This window comes from Heloderma suspectum, chromosome 4 (assembly GCF_057233095.1).
Source record: "Heloderma suspectum isolate Gila_16-S chromosome 4, 16-S_ref, whole genome shotgun sequence".
In the NCBI taxonomy this organism is placed as follows: Eukaryota; Metazoa; Chordata; class Lepidosauria; order Squamata; family Helodermatidae; genus Heloderma; species Heloderma suspectum.
Genome location: NC_139461.1, coordinates 204,476,850 through 204,504,606, shown reverse-complemented (window position 1 = coordinate 204,504,606; position 27,757 = coordinate 204,476,850). Strand labels below are relative to the sequence as shown.

Here is a 27,757-nt window from a genome sequence, read left to right as displayed (position 1 = left end):
TACAAAGGAACTGATCGCAGGTTGTGCAGAAAAGGCGGGTGTTCTGCAGGCAGCACACCCACTCTCTCTCACTTGTCCCTGACAACCCATCAGTTTTTAAAATGATGCATTTTGCATTTTTGTTACATGCAAACCAGGTCTATATGTAATTATCTTATTCACTGAGCATATAAAGCAAAAATCTTAAGTATAATATAAAACTATGAATCAACCAGAGTATTTTTCTTTTACAGGCCACATTTCATAGTTTAACTAACAGACAAAGCCATTTTTTTCTTAATTCTTTATTTTAAAACAGCATTTCAGTATACAGTACACTAGATCTGTTATTTTATCCAGTGTGCTTGTAGAGACTGCTAAGATTACTGGGTAGTGTAGGATCTAGAGCAGGGATAGGCAGCCTGGTGCCTTCCACAACCCCATAATCCCTGAAAATTGGCCATCCTGGCTGGGGCTGATGGGAATTGTAGTCCAAAATATCTGGAGGGCAGCAAGTTGTCTACTCCTGATCTAGAGAGCAGAGATCTTTTCAAAGTTGTCCCCCATCTATCTGTAAATGGCAGAAAAATGCAAGTCAGAAGAAGGTACTACACTTTTAAATATGTATTTTATGCAAAGATAGGCAACTTAAGTGGACATATGCACAATAAGCGGAGTTAGATTGACGCTGATTTTATTTGCAAGCCAGTGTTGTGCATGCTATTCAGTGCCTTTCTTTTTACCTTTTTCCCCAGGTAAACATATAGCACCGATAAAGGCACAGAAGAGAAAAAGGTGGGCAAATGGCAAGTTTTGCAAATGTACTGAAAGCAGTATTTGGAGCCAGCCTTGGAATACGTGCAAATCAGGACAAGGCTGAAATTGGCTCCCGGCTCCCAGTTCCTTATTTGACACAAAGCTACATGAGCAGCCTAAGGAACTAAAGTTTATATGCCACCAGAAATCATACACTGACACAACAGAAGACTGTCACCTTCAAATGCTCTAGAATCATATCCAGACCAATCTTCATTTTTGTTCAAATAATTCTCAAGTGTGCTGCTCTCATGCCAATCAGTGTGTGTGTGTGAATAAGTATGGATAAGGAACTGGAGCTGTGCATCCCCAAATAAGCTGTGTGTCTTTTGGAGTGATATTTTTGGATGTAACCTCTTCCTTATCTCTAAGTGTTGTCTAGGGACATCACATTTTACAGTGTGAAGTGAACCCTATATTCTGAACAGACCAACAGTGCCCTCTAGAGCATTGCATTTTGACACCCACTAAGGAGCACTTCAATAGGCAAATATCTTTGACTTTATTTCCAAATGTGCATCCCAAGGCTAAGCCTCTTTTCACCCTACCTCAACTAACTGGTTAACCTTTTTATAATGCAAGTCTAAAATCCTTAAGGAGGTGGAATCAGCCTCTAAATATATTACTAATTGGCTATCTGTCCCACTGACATCAGAGATGTAGCTGCTCTCACCATTCGACAAAACAGAACAGCTTTTACTGGTCTCAGATTCTCATAGAGCATCACCTCCATATTTTGTCTCCTGGGAAATATCCAGAACAGGAGTCCAAAGATGCTCTCAAGGATCATCTTCCTTGCAAGGAACTCTGCACATGCTCTGAAACACAAGATTCTACTCAAACAGGTAAGATGTAACTAGCAAAGTTAGACTGACTTTATTGATTTTAATTTCAAGCTGTGCGGGTGGGGAGAGAGATTAGGTGCCCTTCTTTTTCCAAATAAACTTATTTTTATGCATTGACACGTGGCTTCCTTGTTTAAAAGGGTACTTCTCTAGAATCGCTCACTAATACAATCTTCTCCATGTGCTAAGACTGCACAGGTGTCAAGCTACCCCTTATGTCCTTAGGATATTTTACAAGTTTTTGTTAAGTCTTGTGTCTTCTGGGCTTTGGGAAAGGTCATCTAATGCTCCTTACTGCTCACTATTTCTACAGCTGGGCTTAAGGTCCATGGCAGTAGTGCAGAAACTCCTCAAACAGCTGGACAGCCTAGGGTTCAGGGTAGGATCAACCTAGGATTCTTGCTGGGCTGAGAGCCTCACAAAAAGGTTCTCTGTCAGTAAGGAAACTCTCCCTCCCGACCCCAAGATCCATCACAACCATTTTGCACACAAAGAGAATGTTGGTGCTTCTCAAAGGGAACAGTCTACTGGAGGTTCATAATATGGGTTAGCACAAAGCTTATTTTCAGGTGCAGGGGCATATAAACTTAAGTTCTTTACCCAGGCAGCTTAGGCAGCTCTTTATCTAATAAAGACCTGGGAACTAGCAACAAGCTTCAGCTTTGTAATGTCAGGATAAGGCCTTGCAATAGGGGCAGAGCTACTAATGATTGTTTCTGGAAGAGATTATGCAACTGTCAGCCAATATAGACATGGACTTTTATCACTTACCTTTTACAACAGCAGAAGATTGTTATTGGCCCCTCATCTTCTAATCTGTACCTTCCAGAATTTGGTAGATCTTTGCATTGTGCTATGAATGTATGAAGTTCTGTCTCTGGAAAGCCATCTTGCTGGTAATGCTAAAAAGTGTTATTTAGCTTCAGTACACAGCAACTCAAAATTACTGTAGACAAATTCATAGAATACTGTAATTTTAATCACTGTTGACCAGCATATCACTCCCCTTATCTTCAAAAGGGGGGTACTGTGAGTAGACCCGGTGGGTGGAAAAACAGGGCTAGGGAAGAAGGTCAGAGCAGGGTTCTGCATATTGGGAATCCAAAAGGTATGATGAAAAAAATGTTTTCTCGTGGTCCCCACCATAACCTCCCCTCAAAACTCCAAACACAGATTGGATTAGGGCTGTTCACACAAACAGTGTTCATGCTGCCTCACACGCTGGCAGCAGGGGGCAGACACACTTTCCCCACTGCTGGAGTGATGGAGGTGGCCTTCCATTCCCTTCCCTCCATCCTGGGGCCTAAATGAGGACTGGGGTCTCAGGATGCTTGCTGACAGCTCTGCATTCTCCAAGCCAGCTTTCTTCTCCAGGGCCCCCCTCACAATTTACATGAAAGCTGAGGGAGGGTAGAAGAGTTGGCATCGGAGTGTGTGCCCCTAAGTTCCCCCACTACCCACTGGAAACGCACTGCAGCCCCTCTGCTGAAGCAGGAGCTTCCATCTCAACCAGCAGGGCAGTAGCAATCATCCCCAGAGCTGCTCCCCTCTGGAGCCAGGCACCCTAATCCAACTAAGAAGATCTGCACATGGAAGTTGGTTTTCACATGGATCCCCTTAACTGAAGAAGGGGAAACCCTTTGTCCTATTTGTGCTGCCATTTTCATCCCCTGCTGGAATTGTTTCAGAGGTATACATTCATGCACACACAGCGTGAGATGTAACAGACAAGTCAGGAAAAGGATACAGAAACTGGTCTGCAGTTGTATTCAGTTGTGAGCCTCCACGCACAATCCGAAGTGGTACGGGCTAGGCATAGATTTTTACCTCAGCTGCTGTTCGGTGGAACCAGGCCTAAGTGAACTGAATGTATGTACCAAAATACAGGATCTAAAGACCACAATCTTATTAAAAATGTTTGCAGCAGCTGCAGCGCCACATGTACTTTGTGTCACTGTGGTTAAAATTGTATCATATAAATCAGGGATAGCAAGAAGGTAGATCTCCAGAAATTTTGTACTTCAACTCCCAGAAGCCCCTGCCAGCATGGCCAATGGTCAGGAACGCTTGGAGTTGGAAATCCAAAACATCTGGAGATCAACCTTCTGCCCACATCTGATATAAATGATAGACCATACCCAGGCAGATGTGCCCCTCCCCCTCCACTCTTGCTCTTAGGAAGGGTCAATACAGCCTTGTGCTGGAGGTTTCTTTTGTTCCTAGGTATCTTCTGGCAACTCAGATGTTAACCCATGGGGACAATGCAGTAGTTTACAATAGACCAGGCTGCAAACTAATCAACTGATTGTATTCAATTACCAACATACAAGCAATTCCAAATCTGTAGCAGGGCATGGTGTCCTTTTCAACATCCTTCAAGCACTGTGGAATCTGCCTTTCTGCGCATCCCAGGTTGGCCATATGAGTTGTGCTCATGAAACTGGAAACCCAGGATGCCCAGTGAGTCATAGTGGGACTTGAAATGGGAATCTCCCATATTCATATCTAGCATTACCCACCATACCACACTGGCTCTTAAAATTGGAAAGGAATTAAAACTATCTGTGGAGATGTGATCTAGCAACTGTGTGTTCTACTATCCAATCTCTTTTGCCCAGTGAGTAAGGTATAACAGGCAGAAGGCTGGCCTGACATTTTGTCACTCCAAGCAGCTGTGGTGCATAAACCCTAAGGTGCTGATTCTGTGGGGGAGATCCTTACAGTCAGCTCTGCTCACATAAGTGGGTCACTGAGGTGCAGCTCATGGGTGCATGGTATCAGTTCATGAGTAAACAGCTCCCACTGCAGCTGGGAAAACATTTAAAAGACACTCATCTTAATCCTCAGTCTATGGACCTAGAACAAGGGTGGGCAACTTCTGATCCTCCAGATGTGTTGGTCAACTATCACCATTCACCACTGATTACGCTGGTTAAGTCTGATGGGGGTTGTAGACCAAAACATCTGGAGGGCTACAAGTTGCCCATCCCTGACCTAGAACATCTATTGATTTCCTGAAATAAGCTAGAAGCTATTTAGTACCTAGAAGTATCAAATAGTACATATCAAGAAATACTATAAACTCAGTAGCTGGAAAAAAATGGATTTCATTTGTGCACATTATGCTTACTTCAAATAAAATCACCTGATGATCACCAATTTCCTTTGTTCAGAAGTTTTTGAAACTCACAACTAGATATAAGAAAAAGATTTTAAACATTAGTTCTCTATAAAGAATGGTCCATACATACCTTAACTGTTTCATACGTATCCGTAATAAGGGCAATGAAGAGACTCAGAACCATGTAGATAAACAGGCTAATGAAAGAGTACAGGTAGATCCGACTGAATAACCAAACCAAATAGCTTTTCTGCTGCATTTTTGCAAAGGTGGCAAACATATCATCTCCATTTATCAAAGAGAAGAGACATTCGGAAACCATGTTTAAGGAACGGAACTTGAAGAGAAGGAGTCAAAAATGAGAAAAAATATTGTTATTTATAAAACTTTTTAGATGTTTACAACATACTTGCAAAGTAAGCTTCAAGGAAACATTACATATTTTATTTGGGGGCATTTCTACACTTAGGATTGGGTATTCAAGCATTTGGACAGTACTTTATTCTGGTATTGTTCGCACATACAGGAGCCTATATACTCATCAGAGGTAACATTTGAGATAGTGGGTTGGGTTTAGACTTAGTAATAGAGTAGACTAAAAGTAGAATTTATTTCAGTGGGACTTAAGCTGATCATGACTAACTTAAGTCCCATTTATTTCAATGGGTCTACTTGTAAGTATGAATAAATCTGGATCCAGCCATGTGCTTTTGGTAAACTATCCTAAAAAATATCTCCTCTATTCACCTTATAAGGAGACAGACCAGCCCATAAGATGTGTTGATAGCATGAACATCTCCTTCTGTATGATTTTGTGGAAAGATTTAATGTTTGCAGAAAGAGCTCAGAGAATTTAGATGCAAGACTTCTAAAAAAAAAAAAAACACCCACCAACACCAACGTAGATTACAGTACCTTGACATGATATGGGCCCAGCACAATCCAGCCGCAGAAACAATAACCCAGATAAATCATAGCAGCACAACAGCAAAACCGAATGACGTTGGGCAATGCTGCACGTAGTGTCAAAATAAGCAGCTGTAAAAAAAAAGAAGGGCCCCCAAAATCCAATGATGCCCATTAGACTTCAGCCACACATTCAATACAGCTAGGTAGTAACAGAAAGCAAAATAAATACCAACAGCCTGGAGGTCTCAGAAGATCCTTACATTGTACTTCTGAAAGAAGCCCAGGTAGCGAATCACTCCAAGCCATACGAGCATGGTGGAGGTTCCTAAGAGGATACTACAGACATCGTAGCTCGTTAGACTCTGTGTGGATTACAGAAGATAAAAACAGAATTTGAAAAGGCGTTAGCCACTGTTCTAGATGTGCTCCTTCCCAAAGCCAGAGCATCGTGACTTGGTTTAGAGATGGGTGGTTTGCATGGAAACCACATTGCGTTTGTGGCAGCAGTGCAAGCAAGATGAATCTGGGGCACAGCTTGCAACTAAAATGTTTTTTCAAGATCTTATCAAACTGCAGTCCCAAAGATATTATTTGATAGATATGTGGACTGCATTTTGGCAAGGTAGCCTAGATGAAATCTGTATTCGCTTCAGGGCTGAGACCCAAAGTACATGTTACTTTAAGGATGTAGCTAGTTACTCCAGGCATAGCTCTAGAGCAGGGGTCAGAACTTCAGGCCCCGGGAGCCAAATTTGGCCCTCCTGGGGTAGGGGATGACCAGAAGCCCATGCCCCCTTTCCAGGTCCCTACCCTCTTTCCCCCAACTAATGACTGTTTGGTGGTTATCCGTGTTTTGTGCAGGTTCCCCCCCCCCCAAAAAAAAGGTTGAAATGCCTCTTCTAAGGCTTAGTTAATGGCAGGAAGAGCTTTTAAGCTGAAGTATGCAGGTAGTTTTGGCCCCAACCACTGTTGCCTCCCCCACACCCCGGCATGTGGCTCCTGACAGTTTCTCCAAAATAGAATTCAGCCCTTGGGCTGAAAGAGGTTCGGCACCCCTGCTCTAGAGTAAGTGCAGAGGCCCTGATAAGGATCAAGACCCTAACTTAAGGGATAAGGGGCATTTAACCCTTCCCCTACTGTGGTCCCAATCCAGATTGGGGCCCCTGTGCCTGCAATTTATATTGCCAAATAGTGATCCATTAAAGCAATGTCTTTCCCCCCCTTTTTATTCTAGTGCACTTGCCCAGAGGTGCACCCCATTCCCAGCATCACTGACATGAATGTGTGGGGTAACCCCTTCTACACAACAACTCCTTCTACGCAACTGGCTAAGCATGTCCCCCCAACTCAAGCTCCTCCTTACGCCAGTGGGAAGATATCAAAATGAGAGAATTCAAGGTCTTGTGAGGCATGCAGTTTTAAAACGCTTAACCTAGAATGCCAAAATGCTAAAGGCCAGTTCAATCAGAGGGAGTTTCAGAGCAGAAGAGGCTGGATTTGAGTATGTGTTTATGTTTTCTATCCAGCATGCAAGCACCTTACCTTGGCCTGTATTTCCATCTTCAGTGTAGAACCAATTATGGTGAGAACATCACTAACTATGATCATAATATACCATCCATTGACAAATTCCATCAGATCAGTGAAAGATACTTCTTTCTTATAATGATGCTGGAAAAAGGACACAAATTCCTGAGGGGGTAAGAGAGAAAAGACAAATTGCCAATGACAAGTTGCAGTTACACTTATTAGGAAACAATGACAAACTTAAACTCACCCTCTGTAAATGAATTCCTTTTATTACAGATCGTGTGCAGAGAATCAGTGATGCTAGACATGTCAATATGACAAAGCCATCAAAGATCATCATGTAGTGGGTGTTCTTCTGTACTGGAAGAGAAAAAGGGAACCAACATTTGATTTATTTTTATATACGTACTAGTAATCTTGATTTCCTCCTAGATCCTATACTCATTCATGTCCATACACCTGTGTAGGCAAACTTTTATTTGTGAAATAGCCCTGATGCAAAGGTGTTAACTAGAAAGAAGTCTCCTTACCTCTGAGAGCTGGCCACAAAGGAGATTAGATTTATATTTGTCAAGCCTATACTACTTCTCATAGCATAGATCTTAAGTGTCAGTTTCACTTTCAAATAGTTGGCTACATGGGAATTTCTCTGAGGTCTGTTTTCACAAATTAACCTGCAATAGACTTGTGTTTGCTAAGTGGGGACCAGTATCCAGTTTTTCTGGTGAGGGTACTTGTATAATACGAATACATGGTTGCCCTATTCATTAGGGCTGTGCACTGCTTCAGCCTGAATCCCGAAGCAGATCGGGGTGATTCAGGTTGAAGCAGTCTGGTTCCGGAGCAGATTGGGAGCGTCCTAGACCTGTGGGGAGCGCCCACAGCCATCAGTGTCTTGGAGGGAGGCTACTCTTCTTCTTCTGGTAATTAAATGATGCATAGATTGCATCCGTAAAGGGGCCATCTATGCAACACTACAGGCATAAATGGCCCATTTACACCTGTTGCACAGATGGCCCCTTTACGGACACAATCTATGCACCATTTATTTACTGGAAGAAGAGTCTGTCTTTCTTTCTTTAAAATATTTCTTGGCTGCCTTTCAGAGCAGAAGCCCTCCCAAGGCAGCTTACAGCAATAAAATACATAAACACAGTTAAAATATTAAAAGTGATAAAAACATAAAAACAATGCGACTCCAAAATGGCAACTCCCTCCAAGATGCCGATGGCTGCAGGCGCTCCCCACAGGTCTAGGTAAGGAGGAGCAGGGGGCTTGCACGGCTAGGCGGGGGTTGGGTGTGGGGCTAGGTGGGGGCTGCTTTGGCTGTCCAGATCTGGAGGCCAAAATGGGTTGGCCCAGCACTGGATCAGCCTGAGGCAGATCAGGGCTGATTTTGAAGCTCCGAGTCAGCCTCCAGAGTAAGTCAGGGGGTCCCTCCACAGCCCTATTATTCATGTATTGCACATTCATACATTGCTTCCAAGACAGAAGACCTCTCTCCAGAATTGCTATGCATGTAACCATGTTAAGATTGCTGGTGACCTAGATCTTAAGCCTAGGTGCCATGATCCACATCTGTCATATCCAAAGAGCCCTAAATTATCAAGGTGAAAGCAACCTGTGAAAAGAGTTGGCACATTCGTTTGAGTGCCTTTCTGAGGTCCAAAATACATTTGACATGACATTAAATGCATCTTTGCATCTAATGTAGAGGTTGTTTTTTTAAAAAAAGCAAATTGCATCAGTTGAGACAGGGGGGTGAGGAAGGTAATAATTAATGGGATCAGAGCAAGCACAGACAAAGGATTTAAGCCTTTCTTCCCTTGCTGTGATCCTCCAGAAAATCCCTCACCTTAAGCTGGCATTTGCTTTGAGGGATGGACAAGCCCCCATTGGGACCAGAGGAGAATTTTCTCCCAATGCAAATACTAGTTTCAGAGGAGGCATTTTTTTCACAACCACAACAAGGGAGGAAAGTGTAATTCCACCTCCACCCCTGCTCAGATCCCATTAATAATCAGCTGATGCAATTTGCACTTTTAAAAGAACTGCACATTAAATACAAAGACTCATTTAACCACATATGTAGTTAGGTCCTCTGTAAAAAGACTGGGCCTACATCAACAAGAAAAAGTGCTGAAGATGAAATAATTACTTACTTGATCCAGAAACATGCCAGTCTTTACATTCCTTGATGGCAATATCATTATCTAGGCTTATTTTAATTCTTCCACTATGTGCTTTGTTATCAAATACTATCTGCAGCCCCGGGGTGGGGGGAGAGAGAGAGAAGAAAAGGTTGTTATATGTTTATATTTATTTTTACTGTATTTTATTTCAGTATTTATATCTTTCACAGAAAGCTATGAGGCCTTCTACTATACTGACATGCCATGAAGACAGACTGAATTAGAAAAATATTATTCTAGCAAGAAAAACAGGATTGAAAAGTCTTACTTTTTCCAAATGCTTGTACAGGAAACAGTTAAATGAGAGCAAAGACTTATTTATTTCATTTATATCTCGCCTTTTTTCCTCCTTAAGGAACCCAAGGCGGTGTACATAGTCTTCCTCCATTTTATCCTCACAACAAAATCCCTGTGAGGTGGGTTGGGCTGAGAGTCTGTGACTGGCCCAAAGTCACCCAGCGAGCTTCCATGGCTGAGTGGGGACTGGAACCCGGATCTCCCAACTCCCAGTCCAACACTCTAGCCACAACACCACGCTGGCTCTCAGATTAAAGATTAAAAGTTAGCTTCAAGCTTAACTTGAAAACAGAGGCCACATATGCGATGCATGCTTCGTGTCATTACTTGCATAAAAGTGCTTCCATATAGGTAATACATGACATCCCTGTGAATCTCAGCTTTCGTTTTTAGATAACAAGCAAGTGTCTAGCTGTCATGGCTGAAATGATCATCTTGAAAACATGTGGGCAATGTTAGTGAAATCAAGCCTGGAGTTGGCACATGGCAACCTTGGGAACCCCACTGGGACCCACTAGTGATGTCTGACCTGCAGCCCCCTTTAAACTCCCCACCCCACCCCAGTGCTCCAATCTGCATCCGAATCTGGAAGCCACCATTCTGAGTTTCCCACAACCTCCTAAAGTAATGTTACATCATGGGTACCGCAGGAAATTAAAACAGCAGCTCGCTTCCTAGCACAGATTGGAATGCTGCTGCTGCTGCTCACTGCTGCCAAGTAAGTCTGCCAGGGCATAAGGTGGCCCATCAGAGGGCATTTTGGTGAGGACCCCCTCAAACCTCTCATGAATGCTCAGAAACCAAATGGGGGGACTTCCTGCAGTCAGTGGAAATGGGGCTTCACTGCGAACAGCTTGTTTACTGTTTCTACAGCTACTGTTTCTCTGCCCATGCCTCTACCACCATATCCTTCACCGCAAAACTCCAAGTTGTTTGAAAACAGTAATCTTGGAAGAAGAAAAATGGTAGGAGACTACAAAAATTAGACAGCCTTGGGAAGCTGAGAGGACATAGCCTGTACCCACCTTTACCATCATGTTCCATGACCTTACTACTGTTTAAGAAATATTTGCAAATGCTGAACTGAATTATTGATTTTAAAAGACAGCAATTATTCCTACAGTAGAAGTCAGCAACTGGCGCCTCTTAAGACAAATCTAGCCCCATGATCAGGTAGCCCATCTGCCACCAGTCACAGCGACAGTCCACTTTGAGAAGGGATGTTGCTACAGACTTGGGTCCATCCCCATCTCAAAGTTGGACCCAAAGGAAAACAACTAATTACTGATTTGGGCCGTATAGTAAGCAGGACTGTAGTTTCTACTCACGGTCAGAGTGAAATCATAGCAATCTGGGAGTTCATGGTGACGAACTGTCTGGAGATTGATAGCCTTCAGTTTGAATGTGAGCTGCACAGTCACGAGCCTAGAAGACAGTTTAGAATTTTATTCCACCATGACCAACAACATGAAAGTTCACAAGCAGCTGATATTCCAGCTCACCTATGGAAATCTAGGGTGAAGTTGAAAGGGCTCTTCCTCAGTGTCCTATTTTCCAAGGGCAGCATTGGCTCCACATAAAAACATTCTGTGAGAAGGAGATAGGCAGTTTATACAGGAGGTGTTCAGCATCTCACAAGTTAAAGAGCCCAGAAGGCCAATGATGATCTAGTGGGCTGGATCTGGCCCCTACTGGCCCTAACACATTTTCACCAAGGTTCAGTGTAAAACCTTTGCTCAGAGTTTCACTTACAAGGAAAAGCAGTCACATTTCTCTTTATTTCCTATATACTTTCATTGCGTTGCTCTGTTGTGTGCGTTCTGGATAGGTAAAAGACCCCTGCCAATCTATCCCAGAGGATCTTTTAAGAAGAAAGTGTATTCCTCAGCTCCAAAATTAATTGTTGTTGTTGTTCAGTCGTTCAGTCGTGTCTGACTCTTCGTGACCCCATGGACCATAGCATGCCAGGCCTTCCTGTCCTGCACTCTCTCCCGGAGCGTGCTCAAGTTCATATTCATTGCATCGGTGATGCTATCTAGCCATCTCTGCCGTCCCCTTCTCCTTTTGCCTTCAGTCTTTCCCAGCATCAGGGTCTTTTCCAGGGAGTTTCCTCTTCGCATTAGGTGGCCAAAATATTTGAGCTTCAGCTTCAGTATCTGTCCTTCCAATGAGCGCTCAGGATTGATTTCCTTTAGGATGGACTGATTTGACCTCCTTGCAGTCCAGGGGACTCGTAAGAGTCTTCTCCAGCACCACAGTTCAAAAGCATCAATTCTTCAGCGCTCAGCCTTCCTTATAGTCCAGCTCTCACAGCCATACATTACTAGAAAACCATAGCTTTGATTAGACGGACCTTTGTCGGTAAGGTGATGTCTCTGCTTCTGACTATGCTGTCTACGTTTGCCATAGCTTTCCTCCCAAGGACCAAGTGTCTTTTAATTTCATGGCTACAGTCACCATCTGCGGTGATCTTGGAGCCCAAGAAAGTAAAATCTGTCACTGCTTCCATTTCTTCCCCTTCTATATGCCAGGAAGTGATAGGGCCAGATGCCATGATCTTTGTTTTTTTAATGTTGAGTTTCAAACCAGCTTTTGCACTCTCCTCTTTCACCCTCAACAAGAGGCTCTTTAGATCCTCTTCGCTTTCTGCCATTAGGGTGGTATTGTCTGCATATCGGAGGTTGTTGATAATTCTCCCAGCAATCTTAATTCCGACCTGTGATTCATCCAACCCGGCATTTCTCATGATGTACCCTGCATATAAGTTAAATAAGCAGGGTGACAATATGCAGCCTTGTCGTACTCCTTTCCCAGTTTTGAACCACTTGGTTGTTCCATGTCTGGTTCGTACTGTTGCTTCTTGACCCTCATACAGGTTTCTCAGGAGACAGGTAAGGTGGTCTGGTACTCCCATCACTTTAAGAATTTGCCACAGTTTGTTGTGATCCACACAATCCAAGCCTTTGGCGTAGTCAATGAAGCAGAAATAGACGTTTTTCTGGAATTCTCTTGCTTTCTCCATGATGCAGCGAATGTTGGCGATTTGATCTCTAGTTCCTCTGCCTCTTCGAAACCCAGCTTGTACTTCCGGTAGTTCTCGGTTCGCATACTGCTGAAGCCTAGCTTGTAGGATTTTGAGCATAACCTTGCTGGCATGTGAAATGAGCGCAATTGTGCGGTAGTTTGAACACTCTTTGGCGTTGCCCTTCTTTGGAACTGGAATGTAAACTGACCTTTTCCAGTCTTGCAGCCATTGTTGAGTGTTCCAAATTTGTTGGCATATTGAATGCAGCACTTTAACAGCATCATCTTTTAGGATTTTAAATAGCTCAGCTGGAAAATTAATAGCTTAATACTAAATTAGTGCATATCTACCATACTAGTCAAGCCCTTACTGCTAGCTGACATCACCATCTGTGAGTGGGTTGGATAACTCCAGACTTCTCCCCACACCCACTGCCCTCCCCCTGCCACACGCTAATGTCTAGAGAACTGAATGGCTTTTCAGAATACAGAAGTTGGCCATTTCTTGCCTAGAAGAAACACAAGAGCACTTAACTGTAAAACAAAAAAAAGTCTAGATATCACATCAGCCAAAAGACAATTATAATTTCTTGCATGTTGGCTGAATATATATATTTTATCGGTATCATTCATATAACTGCACACACACATATAAAAGATCAAACGCATCTCAGTCTTTCACATACCCTTTAAAATCTGCCAAACAGTCAAAGTTATTTTTGAGCCAATGCTTACTTACAAGATCCAATGGGCTTGTTCAGACGATCAGCGGGGGAAACAACACAGCATTGGTTGTTTCCCCCACCCCCGCCAGTTGCACAACTGGGATTACCCTAATTACCTACACCACATCACAGGTTGTCATGTCATCTGAACTTGGCGTGCGCATGGGTGTAGTACATTTTCTCTCATCCTACAGCCCATACTGCAAGCTGTGGGTTGTAGGGTGGGCAAAAATGCACTACGCTTGCGCTGTGTGTAGGGCTTGGATAACGCAGCAACCTGCAATGTGGGTAATTAGAGTAATCAGGCAGGCAATTGTTCAGGCAGGCATTTGGGGTGGGTTAGGGTATTTTTTAAAAAAAATTATGGTAAAATTTTATTGTTTTAAATTGTTTATGGTGGGTTGTACATCGCCCAGAGTGGCTGGGTGACCAGTCAGATGGGCGATTAATAAATTTAATAAATAAATAAATAAATAATCCTGGTCCTGCAACCAGCTGGGGAACAACTGATGCTGCGCTGTCTCCCCCGTCAATCATCCGAACCCGGACAATGTCTGCCTTTGCTTAGAAATGTTGTGGAGGTATCTTCATTGGTTCACAAGTAATAGATACCGCAGAAGTGCTTGTAAATGCCAAAGCACCAACAGAAAGTCACAGATATTCTTCCAAAGTTTTACAACAACTATATTCAAGCCCCTAAAAATGAGTCTATAATCTCAACATTCAGTACTAACTCATGGAAGTTAAGACAATATTCTGGCCACTTAGGCAGGTTCTAGAAGTGTCAGATAATATCAAGGGTTGATGCCCATCCTGCGGTATGGCTCACCCTGATCGCTGGGAAACTGAGCATGACTTGGAGCATCCCTAAATGTTTCTTTTACTGATAAACATTATATCAATCATTTTAATAAGGAACAGAAGAAATAACTATGGCGGGAATGAGAATTAAAAACAAATTTCCAGACATTTTACATCTCTACATGAAAGTCTTCCTTTTAAGTAGTTTTTAGAAATCGTTACATGACTGATATATGCAGTGGGGAGTTGGTGGGATAATTCTGTGCACAGGACTAGCTCAAGACATTTTTCTGCCTGAGGCAAAGCACGGAATGGCATCCCACTCCCAAGTCAAGCCAGGCAAGTTAGAAACATAGGAAGCTGCCTTATCAGCTTCATCAGCTTATCAGTCAGGCCATCGGTCCATCTAGCCCAGTACTGTTGACACTGCCTGGCAGTGGCTCTCCAGGGTTTCAGGCAGGAATTTTTTCCCAGCCCTACCTGGAGATAGCACCTGGACCTTCTGCATTCAAAGCAGGGCTCTTCCACTGAGCCATGGCTCTTCCCAAGTAATTTTGGCCCATAAGGCAGAAAACCCCACAAGCACCACTCCTCATCCCTGGCAGTAAAAATGCAATAATTAAACATTAAATAACTAACGATTTACTGCCCTTTCGTGCCACCCAGCATCTCCTGGCTGAGGCACCTGTCACTCTGCCTTATGGAAGGGCTGGCCCTACATATACATTGCCATCTCCTTTCCAAAAATGAACATCTCTGTTATCATTGTGATGAAGCAATGAGTTCCACCCCTCATGCAGGTACACACCTATGCTACATGGCCACAATCCAAAGGGTTTCATACTACATATGCCTAAGTTTCTCATAGGAGAGAATCTCCCTGTATACTGAGCCGTGGATGGTGCCCTGTGTGTCTCAAGTGTCTGCACTGATATTACTTATAAAGAGCAACAGTTGGTACTACATATTAATGAGTACAGGAAAAGGACATGTATTTCTTTCAAATTCTGTAGGACTTCTATGAACTTCTCTCACTCACACACACACAGATTTGAGTGTTACCGGTTTCAATTTCTGGGTCAATATCAAAAGTGTCATTTCCAGGACAGATGGTTCCTTGCTTGTAGAAGTACTGGCATATTGCCATAGGTGTCTCTTCAGCTCCTCTCTTTTCATATGCATGATTCCCAATAGATATGTTACGCAGCTGTAAATACTAAGCCAAAAGCAACAGCTAGTTAATGAGCCCTATGAACCTGCCTGACAATTAAGATAAAGTTCAGAGGTCCTGTTTTCTGTGCTGTTGATACACATGGTCAGATGGGCAGGTACAAGAGACAGGGCCTTTTCAGTGGTGGCCACAAAGTGTGGAATGCCTCCCACTTTGGAGGTCTGCCCACCTGCTTCTCTTTTGGTTCTTGGATGTTTTTTTAAAGGCCTTCTTCTTTCAGCAGGCTTTTAGTGTGCAATTTTAAATCTCGCTTGAATTCATTATATGCTGTTATCTATGTGCAACTTTTGTAATTGTTTTCATCTGCAATTTTATTTATTGTCATGTCTTTGGTTTTTGTTAATTTTTAAACTGCTTTGAATGATTCCCAGAAAAAGCAACAGCAGCAATAATAATAATCTGCCAAGAGGAGATCTTAACAACATTTAAAAGTTACTTAAATAGATTTAGGGTTGCTCTCATGGACAAAGTCTGCAAGATCAGAACCCACACTTGATTGGGTATTTAATTTGCCTGTTTCCCATAATTACTTAGAATGAGAATGGGCATTTCTTCAGTCCATTAAGCCATTTTTCACAGGAAGCTCTCAACAGAAACCCAAACGGTTATAAGCTGGGAGGTTGCTTTCCCAGTGCCACAGCAACTGAGCCTTGTCCTCACTAGTACATACCAAGGCAGGAGCCAATTTGGGCCAAGTGACTACGGGTTAGCTACAGCATCTTGATATGCGGTAGTTACCTTACAGGGAAGGTCTGTGCATGGAATTCTGATTTGGGAATAAGTTTGCACATAAGGATGGTGTTGTCTGGTTGCCTTACCACACATAGATGCTGAGGACAAACAGGGGTGATCTTGCTGTGACCCTGCAGAATTACCTTCTGGCCACATGGAAACGAAATGTGACATTGGATGGACATTGATCTGATCAATCAAGACAATTCTTGTGTTCACACCAATTGTTAGCCTTACAGGCCAAATGGGTAGCCAGTCAAGAGCTGAACCAGTTCAAAAAGCCAGGTTCCAGATGGAGATCTACCACGTCTCAGTTCCCAAATGTCATGGTGAGAAAAATGGATTGCAAGGCAACTCATAGTATCCAACAAGTACTTATAGATTTTGTCTAAAGAAACTTCTTCACTTAGTTATATATCTGCTGTTGTTATATAATTATGTGCAATCTGGGTGGTATAGCGGTTAGAGCAGTGTTCCCCAATCTGGAACCCTCCAGATGTTTTGAACTACAACTCTCAGAAACCTCAACCATTGGCCATGTTAGCAGGGGCTGATGGGAGTTGAAGTCCAAAACATTTGGAGGGCAGATGTTTTGGACTGGGGAAGGCTAGGTTAGTGTTCAACTAGGACTGAAGAGACCAAGGCTCACATTCCTGCTCAGCCATAAAGCTCAGTGGGTGACCTTGGGTCAATTACTCTTAGCCTAGCCTACTGCACAAGGTCATTGTGTGGTTAAAATCATGAAGGGATAGCTATGCATGTCACCTTCAGCTCCCTGGAGGAAAGGCAGGACGTAAATGTAATAAATAAATATAAATAATAGAGAAAACAGATTTGTTTGTTATTATTTCTGTTCAAACTTATTTCTGTTCAATTAATACTCAAAACTGAATTTCAGGAGTAGTAACTTGGTTTTTAAAACTTGATTTAAATTTAGTGGATAATTTTATCCTTCTGTAAGATGATTCCTATTCTTGTGTACATATAGTAACAAAAACAGTTACCTGGTTTATTGCAAATGAAATCTGGTCGTAGACATCCATTTGTGTATACACTGCATAGGTGTCATCCATTCTGTCTGTATAGCCTTTCAGGAAGAGATGTTTAAAAGCCACTGTGTTTTCTTCTTTAAATTCAACCACCATTTGGTTGCTTAACCCAAACACTACGAGCTGAGAGCCACCAAAAAAAAGAAGACGCTAAAGTTGGTTTTTAGTTTTCAGGCAATGTTAGATTTTAGCAGTTTAAAAGTTACACCTTTCTCTGCAAGTAATTGCCTGTGCATGGACAGCAATGGCCAGGGCAATTAAATATGGGAGTTTTGTATGATATGAACCCAATGCCAGGATCAACAGCAAGGGAACCCCTGTGTGCCTAAATACAGGCAGCTCCAGAAAAACTGAAGTTCTCCTAAGATGTATTCTTTAAAACAGGAGGCATGGAGCTAACCCTATGTTAGTACAACAATGCATGGAAAAGAAGAAGCCCTCCCCAACCTGCTCCCATCATCCCTGGTCAGTGCACCCCTGTTGGCTGGAGGTTATGGGAGTTGCAGTCCAACACATTTCAATGGCTCCAAGCTGGGGAAGACTGTGATTAAAGCAACCGCAAAAAAAAGAAAAAAACCCAGCAGCATCTCTTAATATTTCCCTCTTACCACACAATGGCTGCACCCATTCAACCCTTCCTCAACAACTGCAGTTGAAAAGCATACACTTTTGCCATCCAGACAACAGATGAATTGGCTTCACATGCCAAAGCTGGAGAAGCATGCTTATCCTGCCCCAGCCCCATTACCCCAAGCCACTCCCTTCCTCCATCCGAAACTGAGGGGAAAGTGGTGTGTAATAGCTCCTAGCCATGACTGTACCACAGCAATAAAGTTATATTCCTCTCAGAGTAGGAGAAAGAAGTTGTTCATAAAGCCTGAGCTAATAGGAAGCTCTGGAAGGGAAGAACTGATGGCATCTTCCTACTTCACAACTTTGTCACAGTCAAGATCTGTGTTTATCATCACGCTGTCAGCTACAAATAGCTGAAGCTTTCTCCCTTGTTTATTGAACCATTCCCTTGTCCACCATTGCAATTTAGCACAAGGACAGATTTCAGTGTTCTAGATGCCCAACACTGCAGCTCTTTGGCCTTTGAGGTGGCTTCACAACGAAAAACCTGGCAAGATATTAGTACATTCCATATTTATTGGACATTTTTCATACTATACACACACCAAACACACATGTGCAGACTTTCCTATATGTTGCTGGGCAATGCACATTGACTAGAAGCTCAGACACTGACCAAGTAAAGGCAGTGAGGTTTCCTGCTGCAACTTAGCCTCTTTCATGCTCTCTATTTGAGAGCGGAGGACAGGAAGGCCTGGCGTGCTATGGTCCATGGGGTCATGAAGAGTCAGACACGACTTAATGACTGAACAGCAACAACAGAGTTGTTTTCTTCATTATTCAGCCTTCCCCAACCTGACAACCTCCAGACATTTTTGATTACAACTCCCACTGGCTATGCTGGCTGGGGATGATGGGAGTTGTAGTCCAACACATCTAGAGGTCGCCGGGATAGGGGAAAGGCTGCATCACCATACCTAGAACCCCCAAAGCTGAAGATAGCATAATGGCTCTAAAACTGGCTCCAAACATATGTCAATCCCTAATATCTGAGGAAGTTATTTTCCTCCCAAACATCCATGCTATGAAAACATGGAAGTCATTTCCCCCCCTCACCCCCGGTGTATTATTATGTTTCAAGATTTGAAACATTCAGGTAGTGTTCAAAGTAGTACTTCTAGAAATGTATTTTCTCAAACCAGTATTAAAGGAGGGATTGCCAGTTCAGTGGCAACAACTTCTTGGGAGCTGTGTTCTGGTAATAAAAAGATTTTTAAATTTAAAAAAGATAATTACACAACAACTGTCCTTAGCCTCACCTGGATAGTAACCATGGCTATTTTCAGAAGTTGTATTCCCAGTTTCCAAGGCTTTCTCCCCCGTGCCCAGAATTTTTCACAGGGGTTCATGAAGAAAAATTTAAGTTTCCTTCTCAGCTGATCTTCTAGAAGCAATTCTTGACAAATTGAAGGACAGCGCTTGTAGCTGTAGAGGTTTTCATCTTCATGAGAACTGCAGCTGCTTACAGCTACTTCAGGATTTTCCATTGCTGGAACATACAAACCACAGATAAAGTCAGAGAGACGCATTAGCAATCTTGGAATGAGTAACAGAAAAATTTATACTTGTGGGTAGTTATGAGCATATCTAAAACACGGGCTGGGCTAGTCTACTTGGAGGAGGAGTGGCAGATTACAGCCCAGAAGTAAAGAGAACACACACCCATCCCAAGTGCCAGTCAATCCAAAGGACCATCAACTAAGTCATCAACTTACTCATCAGCTGAGCCCAGCAGAGAAGGACAAATCTGTTAAGAGCTGAGAAAAATGAATTCAGCCACAGTTCCCATCACAAAAGCACTATTTTTAGAACCAAGGAACAAAAATATTTTCCATAAACACATAATGATGTATGACAGTTTTCCTGTTTTCTTATTAGAGTTTGAACATGTTTGAAGAGATATTTCTTAAATTGGGGTGCATGGAGGAATGAAAGCTATTTTTTTTTAAAAAAAAGTCACCCTTACATGAAAATGCTTATTCTTATTGGGCAGGATAGCTAATACCCTGGAAGACAGAAACAAAATTCAAAGTAATCTTGATAGACTGGAGGGCTGGGCAGAAAACAACAGAATGAAATTTAATAGGGATAAATGCCAAGTTCTGAACCTAGGAAAAAGAAACCAAAAGCACAGTTACAAGATGGGGGGTACTTGGCTCAACAGTACTACAAGCGAGAAGGATCTTGGAATTGTTGTAGATCACAAGCTGAATATGAGCCAGTGATGTGATGTGGCTGCAAAAAAGGCAAATGCTATTTTGGGCTGCATTAATAGAAGTATAGCTTCCAAATCACGTGAAGTACTAGTTCCCCTCTACTCAGCACTGGTTAGGCCTCATCTGGAGTACTGTGTCCAGTTCTGGGCACCACACTTTAAGAAGGACGCAGACAAACTGGAAAAGGTTCAGAGGAGGGCAACAAAGATGATCAGGGGACTGGAAACAAAGCCCTATGAGGAGGGACTGAAAGAACTGGGCATGTTTAGCCTTGAGAAGAGAAGACTGAGCGGAGTACTTGAAAGTACTTGAAAGGCTGTCACAGAGAGGAAGGCCAGGATCTCTTCTTGATCATCCTGGAGTGCAGGACATGGAATAATGGGCTCAAGTTACAGGAAGCCAGGTCTTATAGGCCCCTTCCAACCCTACTATTCTATGATTCTATGATTTGGATTTTATCTGCATTTCTGGTAACATATGCATTATCCAGTCAGAATATGCTCTACTTCTTACCTACGCACAGTCAAAGAGGAGGATGGAGTCTTTGCATTGCACTAAATGCAAACTGATATCCAGATTAGCATCTGTAGGATGCATATTCTTCAGATGCAGCAAAAGTAAGGGGAAAGTCCTCCTTTCCCTAGGTTGGATCCAGACTTGGTCATGCTAAGAGCAGACCCATTGAAATCAATCATCAACAGGTTTAATTTTATCACAAGAGGCTTGAATCAGGATAAAGGATTTTTATCATACTGCATATGTTCATTGGCTTACCTACGGCCCTGATGTTTGTGTTAGCAGCAACAACTACACTGTGAAGGACCACTGTTAATAATGTGATTGCCACTGTCAGTACTTTCTGCACTTAATTTCCTTCTGATCTCACTCCTTACAATTCTTTCCCGCACACACACCTGTATATAAATTCGAAACTCTCCAGAATACTCTATGCATCTGATGAAGTGGGCTATTCCACTGAAAGCTTATGCAAGAAGAAATGTATTGGTCTTTAAGGTGTTACAAGACTCTTTCTTGTTATAACTTTTTGGTGACCATCATTGAGTGAACACTTTCTCAAACTGGGGGAAAGCAAAAGAGATCCTCAGGGTATGAGCAAAGAATTGCCAGCTTGACTATCAGTGGCTGATGGCTGGGAGCAACCTTCTTTTTCCATCTGAGTAGCAACAGGGAGAAGGGAAATAAATATTCCTGCCTACCCCAAGTCTTCCTTTGCTGCTATTGCTTCCACTACTCTGCGGCTGGCTGCCTTCCCCAGAATGCAGCAAACAGTTACAGCCAGGTGATTACCCATTCAAAGATAAGCCATTTAGATCCGGCAACTACCCAAAGGAGCTTTTGGAGGGACTGTGAAGGGAAGATACCTGGAAGCCTCGGTATACGCATGGGGCTCTATGAGCAGCTCTTTGGAAAGTGCAGTACTTTTGAGAGACAGTGCCATAATCCAGCACCCTGTTTTCTCTGCTTGTTCCATTTCTCTGTTGAAATGGAACAAAGATGCTTTACACTTGATCACCCTTGCTTCTAGTTCTCTTGCCCCTATCTCTTGCACAGGGCATGTGAATTATTTAGTGTTTTGCCTGCAGCACCAGCCAAAGTATGCCAGGAGTTGGTTAACAGGTTTGTTTGTTTGTTTATTTAATATACTTTTAAACCACCCAATAACTGAAGTTCTTCCGGCAGTGTATAATACACTAAAAACATAAAATAATAAAAACAGCACAGAATAAAGCCAAGATAAAACCAAAGGCAAAGAATAAGACCATTCCAGCACATAAAACCAAATTAAAACCTTCAGCAGAATAAAGTACTAAAGGTACTAAAAACCGTTCTTAAAACGCCTGGGAGATTAAGAACTTTTTCACCTGGCACCAGAAAGACTGTAATGTAGGCAAGAGTATCTGGGGAATGCATTCCACAAATGGGGTGCCACCTCTGAAAAGGCCCTCTCTTTCATAACTACCCACCTCACCTCATTTGGCAGAGGGACCTGAAGGAGGGCCTCAGATGATGATCTTAATGTCCGGGTAGGTAAATATTGGAGATGTTCCTTCAGGTACATTAATTTAAGATCAGGTTCAGCTTGATCCTAAGCATGATTGCTCAGAAGTTAGTCTCACTGGGCGGGTTCAGACATCACTTTAAGCCATTGTGGCTTAAAGTGATGTCTGAACCCGCTATTCTAAAATAGTCCATGATGCCCTGCTGCACGAGTGGACTAATAAACTACTGTATTTTATGAAGCTACTGTGCGTAATCTGAGTCATCCCCCAGCCCATGTCCTGCTGCAGTCCTTCCGCCTGAGCAGTGAGGCTGTTTCTCCCATTGACAACACCGCAGCAGCCTGTTTTAACCTTCCACAATATCCCAATGAGAGGGGAGAGGTATGGGGTGAAGCGCAGGAGTGCTTCCAGCATCACCCCAACAAGGGGGTGGTGGCTATAAAACCTTGGAGGTTTTCAGGATTGGAACCAAACTTCATACACAGCCTCTCCTAGCCAGGAGACACCCAGTGCACCATCAAAACCCTGTAGCCCTTTTTTTTCACCCATTCCTTGTGTTTCCCCCACTGGCAGTAGCGTGCTCTGGAGTGCTGTCGTGCTCTTTCTCTAAAGCGCTATAGCACTATATCACTAATGTGCAATTGAGCATTTCTCCCCATAGACACTGCTGGCAGAGACGCTTTACTGTGTTCCCAGTTGCACATTTTCCCCCATAGACACTACATGTAAGCTGTTTTCATTACAGAAAGAATGCCCACAAGGAGGAGAGTGGCAGCGATCTGAGCCTCTCTTGCAGCACAACTCTGTAGCTGACCAAAATAACCCATGGTGACCGCCAGACAACACAATAACCCATGATGGGTTAAATAAACCATCATGATTTATTTAACCCATCATGGATTATCGTGTCATCCGAACCCAGTCACTGAGTTCAATGGTGCTTTTTCCCAAGGGCGTGTGCATACTAGGATTGCAGCTTTCCAGGAAGAGGTAAACTCATTGCAGGGCTTACTTTAAGGTAAACATACATAGAATAATGTTGCTGTATTTCTCACAACACGCTGCCGTAATATCCTTGGGTCATTTAGGCTGCAATGCTATACACACTTACTGGGGAGTCAGCTCCATTAAACCCAGTGGGACTTACTCCTGAGTAGAAATGCATAGGATTGTGCTATTACTGTCATTATGGAAAATAAGAAAGACCCCATTTGGAAAACAAAATCCTATGCTTGTGAGGAGGCAACAGCTAATCTACAAAGTAGTAAGTTTCATTCCCTTTTTGACAATCCAGGCCCTTCAGAAAGCTGTTTTACTGCCCCAGCAATAATACAACACTATCATATTTCAACTAGACACTTGCAGGAATGATAACAATCAGGAAGCATCAGCACTCCCAGCAACATGGAGGCATTGGTGCAAATGACTTTAAAGAAAGGACACATAGAATTAGGATGACCTCATCACTGAAACATACAGGAAGACAGCTAGATCTATACGACTATTTTGATCTGAATCCATATAACCTTCTGCTATGACTGAGAAGGGAAAGACTTTAATTTGAGTCAGGTGTCATGGGGTCTTAGCCCCAGAACCTTTCTCTAGGCCTGTCACCCAGTTGGAAAAAAAAAACTAAGACTGCAAATCCTCTGCCCACTTACCTGGGCCTAAGGTTCACTGAACATAATGGGAATTACTTCCAAGTAAACATGCATAGGCTTAAACTAACTAATCAAGTTACTTTTAATTGGTAGATTAAATCTGTATTAATTTGCATATGAGTAAAACAATAGTAAACAGAAACATATTGCCCTTACATTTAGATGGTGCATGTGTATGTTGCAGTAAGTGACACCTTACAAGAAGCAATCAGTCCTTGGTGAGAACGAAAGGGGAAATGGCTCCTGCAGCTTGCAGTTTATATAAATACCTGAGTGTCTTTTTTCAGAGGGCCTTCTGGGTTGTGGCACCCTGTTTATGGAATGCCCTCCCCAAGGAGGCTTTCCTGGTGCCCATTCTGTTATCTTTTCAGTGCTGGGCAAAAGCATTCCTTTCCCCATAGACATTTTAGATTTCAGATTCTTTATTCTATCATTTAGATTGGCCCATAGAGTGCTACAATGGTGGCTTTTCTATATTTTATATTTCCTGTGCCAATTATTGTTTTTGTTTGTGTACTATTTTTATTCTTTTTATCTTGTAATCCACCCAGAGAACTTCTTTTGTTTGGGGAAGGAGAGTGCTGGGTATAAATTATCCAAATCAATAAATGAATAAAACAAATAATGGTTATCTTTAAAAACAAACCAACTATTGTCCAGTTCATGGGGCTAATGTCTTTTTAGTCGATTAAGGGAGAAATCCTATGGCCGCTAGACAGCAGCTAGACGGCCATAGGATATCCTGTTTTCTGGGAACCAACCTCCCCTCACTTCCACACTGCCTCCGAGGCAGCGTGGGACAGCCTTGTCCTCTGCCCTCGCAAGAGGAGCGCAGAGCAGCCGAAAAGGGGCATGTCTGGGGGTGTTCTGGGGTGGGCGGAAATGCCTGTACAACACATCCAATGTGTCATACAGCAGCCTCCTATCTGGATAGGATTGTGCCCTAAAACGTTTTTAACTGATTGATCTCACTAATTAATTGCTTAATGACTGCAGTCCTTCCTATCTCCAGGGCCAGCCCTCAGCCCTGAAACTCTGACAATGTGTAGACAAAACAACAACAGAATCTTGTGACACCTTAAAGACTAACAAATTTATTCTGGCATAAGCTTTTGTGGACTATAGCCCACTTCTTCAGATTGCACAGAGTATTATGGAGTGTTTCAGGTTTATATAAAGTACAGTAGAGGGTAACCCTAACAGGGCTACCCACTGGAATAGCCTTCTCCAACCTGGTACCATCCAGATTTTAGACTTCAACTACAATCAGCCCCAGCCCACATGGCCAATAGTCTGGAATGCTGGGCGTTATGGTCCAGAACTTCCCCAAATTGGGAAAGGCTGCTCTGGAAAGTGCAGACAGTGTCTCTGAAAATGCACAAGTGTCTTTCCTTTTCCACTGCACCAACTCCAACCCCTTTGAGCAAGGATGTCCCAGGGAAGCGGCAGGCCCATAGACAGCCTAAACACTGAGCAGGAGGTTGGGCTCGATGGTCTTATAGGTCCCTTCCAACCCTACTGCTCTATGATGCTATGATGGGGGGGGGGCACCAAAAAGTAGGGGGGGCAGTTCATCTGGTTTGCAGGCCTTTTAACGACAAAATTCTGAACTGTTTTGTAATAATTTGTTTTTGGGGGGGAAATAGGGGGCTGAGAATATTTGGGAGGGGCCAGTCCTGTCCCCTCTCCCCCCACCTACAGGCCTGGGCAGTGGCACCTAAACAGGCTTGGGCCGTCCCAGCACGGCGCCTTTCATTTGGACAGATCAGATCAGATGACGGCAAAGGGGTTCCCTTAAATAAAGGCACTTCGTAAGTGTCCGTCCGTCCGGGCGGTATCCAACGGGCGGTATCCAAGATTAGTCTCACTTACGCCCCATCCATCGTAACGGGTCTAGCCCAAGTAGGGCTAACACTGGATAGAGCCCCTTGTCCCCCTTCTTCGGCGGCTGGGAAGGCGGCGCGCTCGCTGATGCCCCCGGCTCACTCCACCGAAGAGCGACGCCCCCCGTCCCCTGTCCGGCAGGCTCTTTGCTCCGGAGCGTCCCTCCTGCCCGTGGAGGGCCGGGGGCCAAGCAGCGCCCGCCGGATCCAGACTGACCTCTCGACGGACAGCGAGAGAAGCCGCGCATTTCGCCGCAGCCCGGGGCGCCTCTGGCTTCCGTGCGCTCCCGCCCCGGCGCGCGATTCCCCCTCGCGCTGCACCCGCGAACACGCCCGCTCCGGCGACTCCTCGGGGCGGCTCACGTCCGCCAGCCGCCGCCTCCTTCCCAGCGCCGAGGAGACGGGCCTCCGGAGCCTCGCTGCCGGGCGCAACCGGACACCTGAGGACGCCCGCGGCCGGGGCGAGGCGCCGCCGCCGCCGCCGCGCTCCGCTCACCTGCCGCAGTCGGCGCGGCGCGGCGCGGCGAGGACGTGCGTGCGCTGGCCGGCGGCCGCCCCAAGGGGAGTGCGGCTCCGTGGCGGCCCGGGCGGCGCGCGTCGACCTCGTCCGAGGAAGCGTCCGCAGAAGCCGCCGGGCCGACAGTCCGGGACTGTGGCGGGGAAGCGGCCTCAGGGCAGCTCCTGCGGCGGCGCCATGGGACCCGAGGCAGCTCCTGCGGCAGAAGCGCCAGCAGCCGCCTCCCACCCACAACGTGACCAGACGCTGGACCAGGACTGCAGCCCCGCCCGCCCCCTGTATCATCATCATCACCCCCCCCAAGACCTTTAAAGAAAAAAGCGGCTTTTCTTTAGCTGCCAGGGCTGTGGCTAGGCTCAGGAAAGATCGGGGAGGGGAGGCCCATAGGACATAAATCTGCATGCAATTTGTATATGTTGACTGATTGATTCATTTATTTATTTTTATTTACAATACTGCTTGGTCGCCTTTCAGAGCAGGAGCCCTCCCAAGGCGCCGTACAACAGTAAAATTCGCATGATAAAAACTGAGGTGGTAATAGAAACAGCAGACATTCTAAAAAAAAAAAAAAACCACAACGAACACCAGCATAACACAAAACCTGCATCGCACAATTTCACCGACAACCCAGTTCGATAAAACATAATCCACAGTAAAATATGTTTTCAGGGCCTTCCTAAAAGCCTGCACTGAAGGGGTCTGGCAGACCCCCGATGACAACTTATTCCAGAAGTGTGGGGCCACTGCAGAAAAGGCCCTCTCTCATGCGGATGCTCACCTAACTTCTCTCACAGGTGGGCAAATGAGAAGAAACTATCTTTCTCATCTTAAAGTGTGGGCAGGCTAATATGGGTGAAGGCTGTCCTTCGGGTAATTTGCCCCAAACCATCTAAAGCTTTAAAGGTCAAAAACAACAATTTAAATTGGGCTTGGAAACACACTGACTGGGTTCAGTAATGCTGTTGCCTCAAGACGCTCTCTCTTTAAGTGCTTATTATAAAAGTCTAATACTGGGGTAGACCACCTGCTGCCCTCCAGATGTGGACCACAACAATCAGATTGTATAATGCCTACACTGCGCCAGCGGCACTGGTTACCAGTAACCAGGTTTGCACAATCTCAGGGGTCAAAGAAGTCATCGTGGCTTCTCCCACTGCCCACACACTACACGTGTGACCGGTGTTGGTATAATGATCCATGATGCAGCGGGGGTTGCCATGTTGTGCAAATCCAGTGTGCGGCACAGTGCGGGTGGCTTCAAACAACAACGTGTAGTAGGGGTTGTGGGGTGGCTACAAAGCCACCCCCACTGTGCTGCGTGCTGGGTTCGGATGACATGGCAACCCCCGCTGCATCACAGGTAATTATGCAAGTGCTGGTCATGCACACAGCATGCACGGGGGCAGGGGGAGAAGCCAATATACAATGGCTTTATACAATCTGATTGTTGTAGTCCACAACTGGAGGGCAGCAGCAGGTCTACCCCAGCGTTAGACTTTTGCCATAAACACATAGAGCATCTTGAGACAACAGCATCAATAGGAACAGATATATTGTTAGCCCTGCTATTGCCCC

The 27,757-nt window shown here is 44.2% G+C and overlaps 1 protein-coding gene across 5 annotated transcripts; it reads right to left on the bottom strand.

The window, feature by feature from the left end:
* Positions 1–291: 291 nt before the first annotated feature.
* On the bottom strand, positions 292–26,406 carry MCOLN3 (mucolipin TRP cation channel 3). 5 transcript variants are annotated; one of them, XM_084848223.1, is made up of 14 exons: positions 26,162–26,406; positions 19,144–19,373; positions 17,207–17,374; positions 15,302–15,455; positions 11,192–11,276; positions 11,018–11,114; positions 9,363–9,462; positions 7,448–7,560; positions 7,213–7,362; positions 5,931–6,032; positions 5,677–5,799; positions 4,892–5,098; positions 2,412–2,542; positions 292–550 (listed from the first exon to the last, which is right to left on the bottom strand). In XM_084848223.1, exons 2-14 carry the CDS (start codon positions 19,369–19,371, stop codon positions 547–549), a joined length of 1,662 nt encoding a protein of 553 aa, XP_084704349.1. In that variant the 5' UTR covers positions 19,372–19,373; positions 26,162–26,406; the 3' UTR covers positions 292–546. The 5 variants fall into 5 exon arrangements, with proteins under 5 accessions (XP_084704349.1, XP_084704348.1, XP_084704351.1 ...); XM_084848222.1 differs by having other exon boundaries at positions 25,883–26,172; XM_084848225.1 differs by lacking the exon at positions 17,207–17,374 and having other exon boundaries at positions 26,162–26,372.
* Between the last annotated feature and the right edge of the window lie 1,351 nt (positions 26,407–27,757).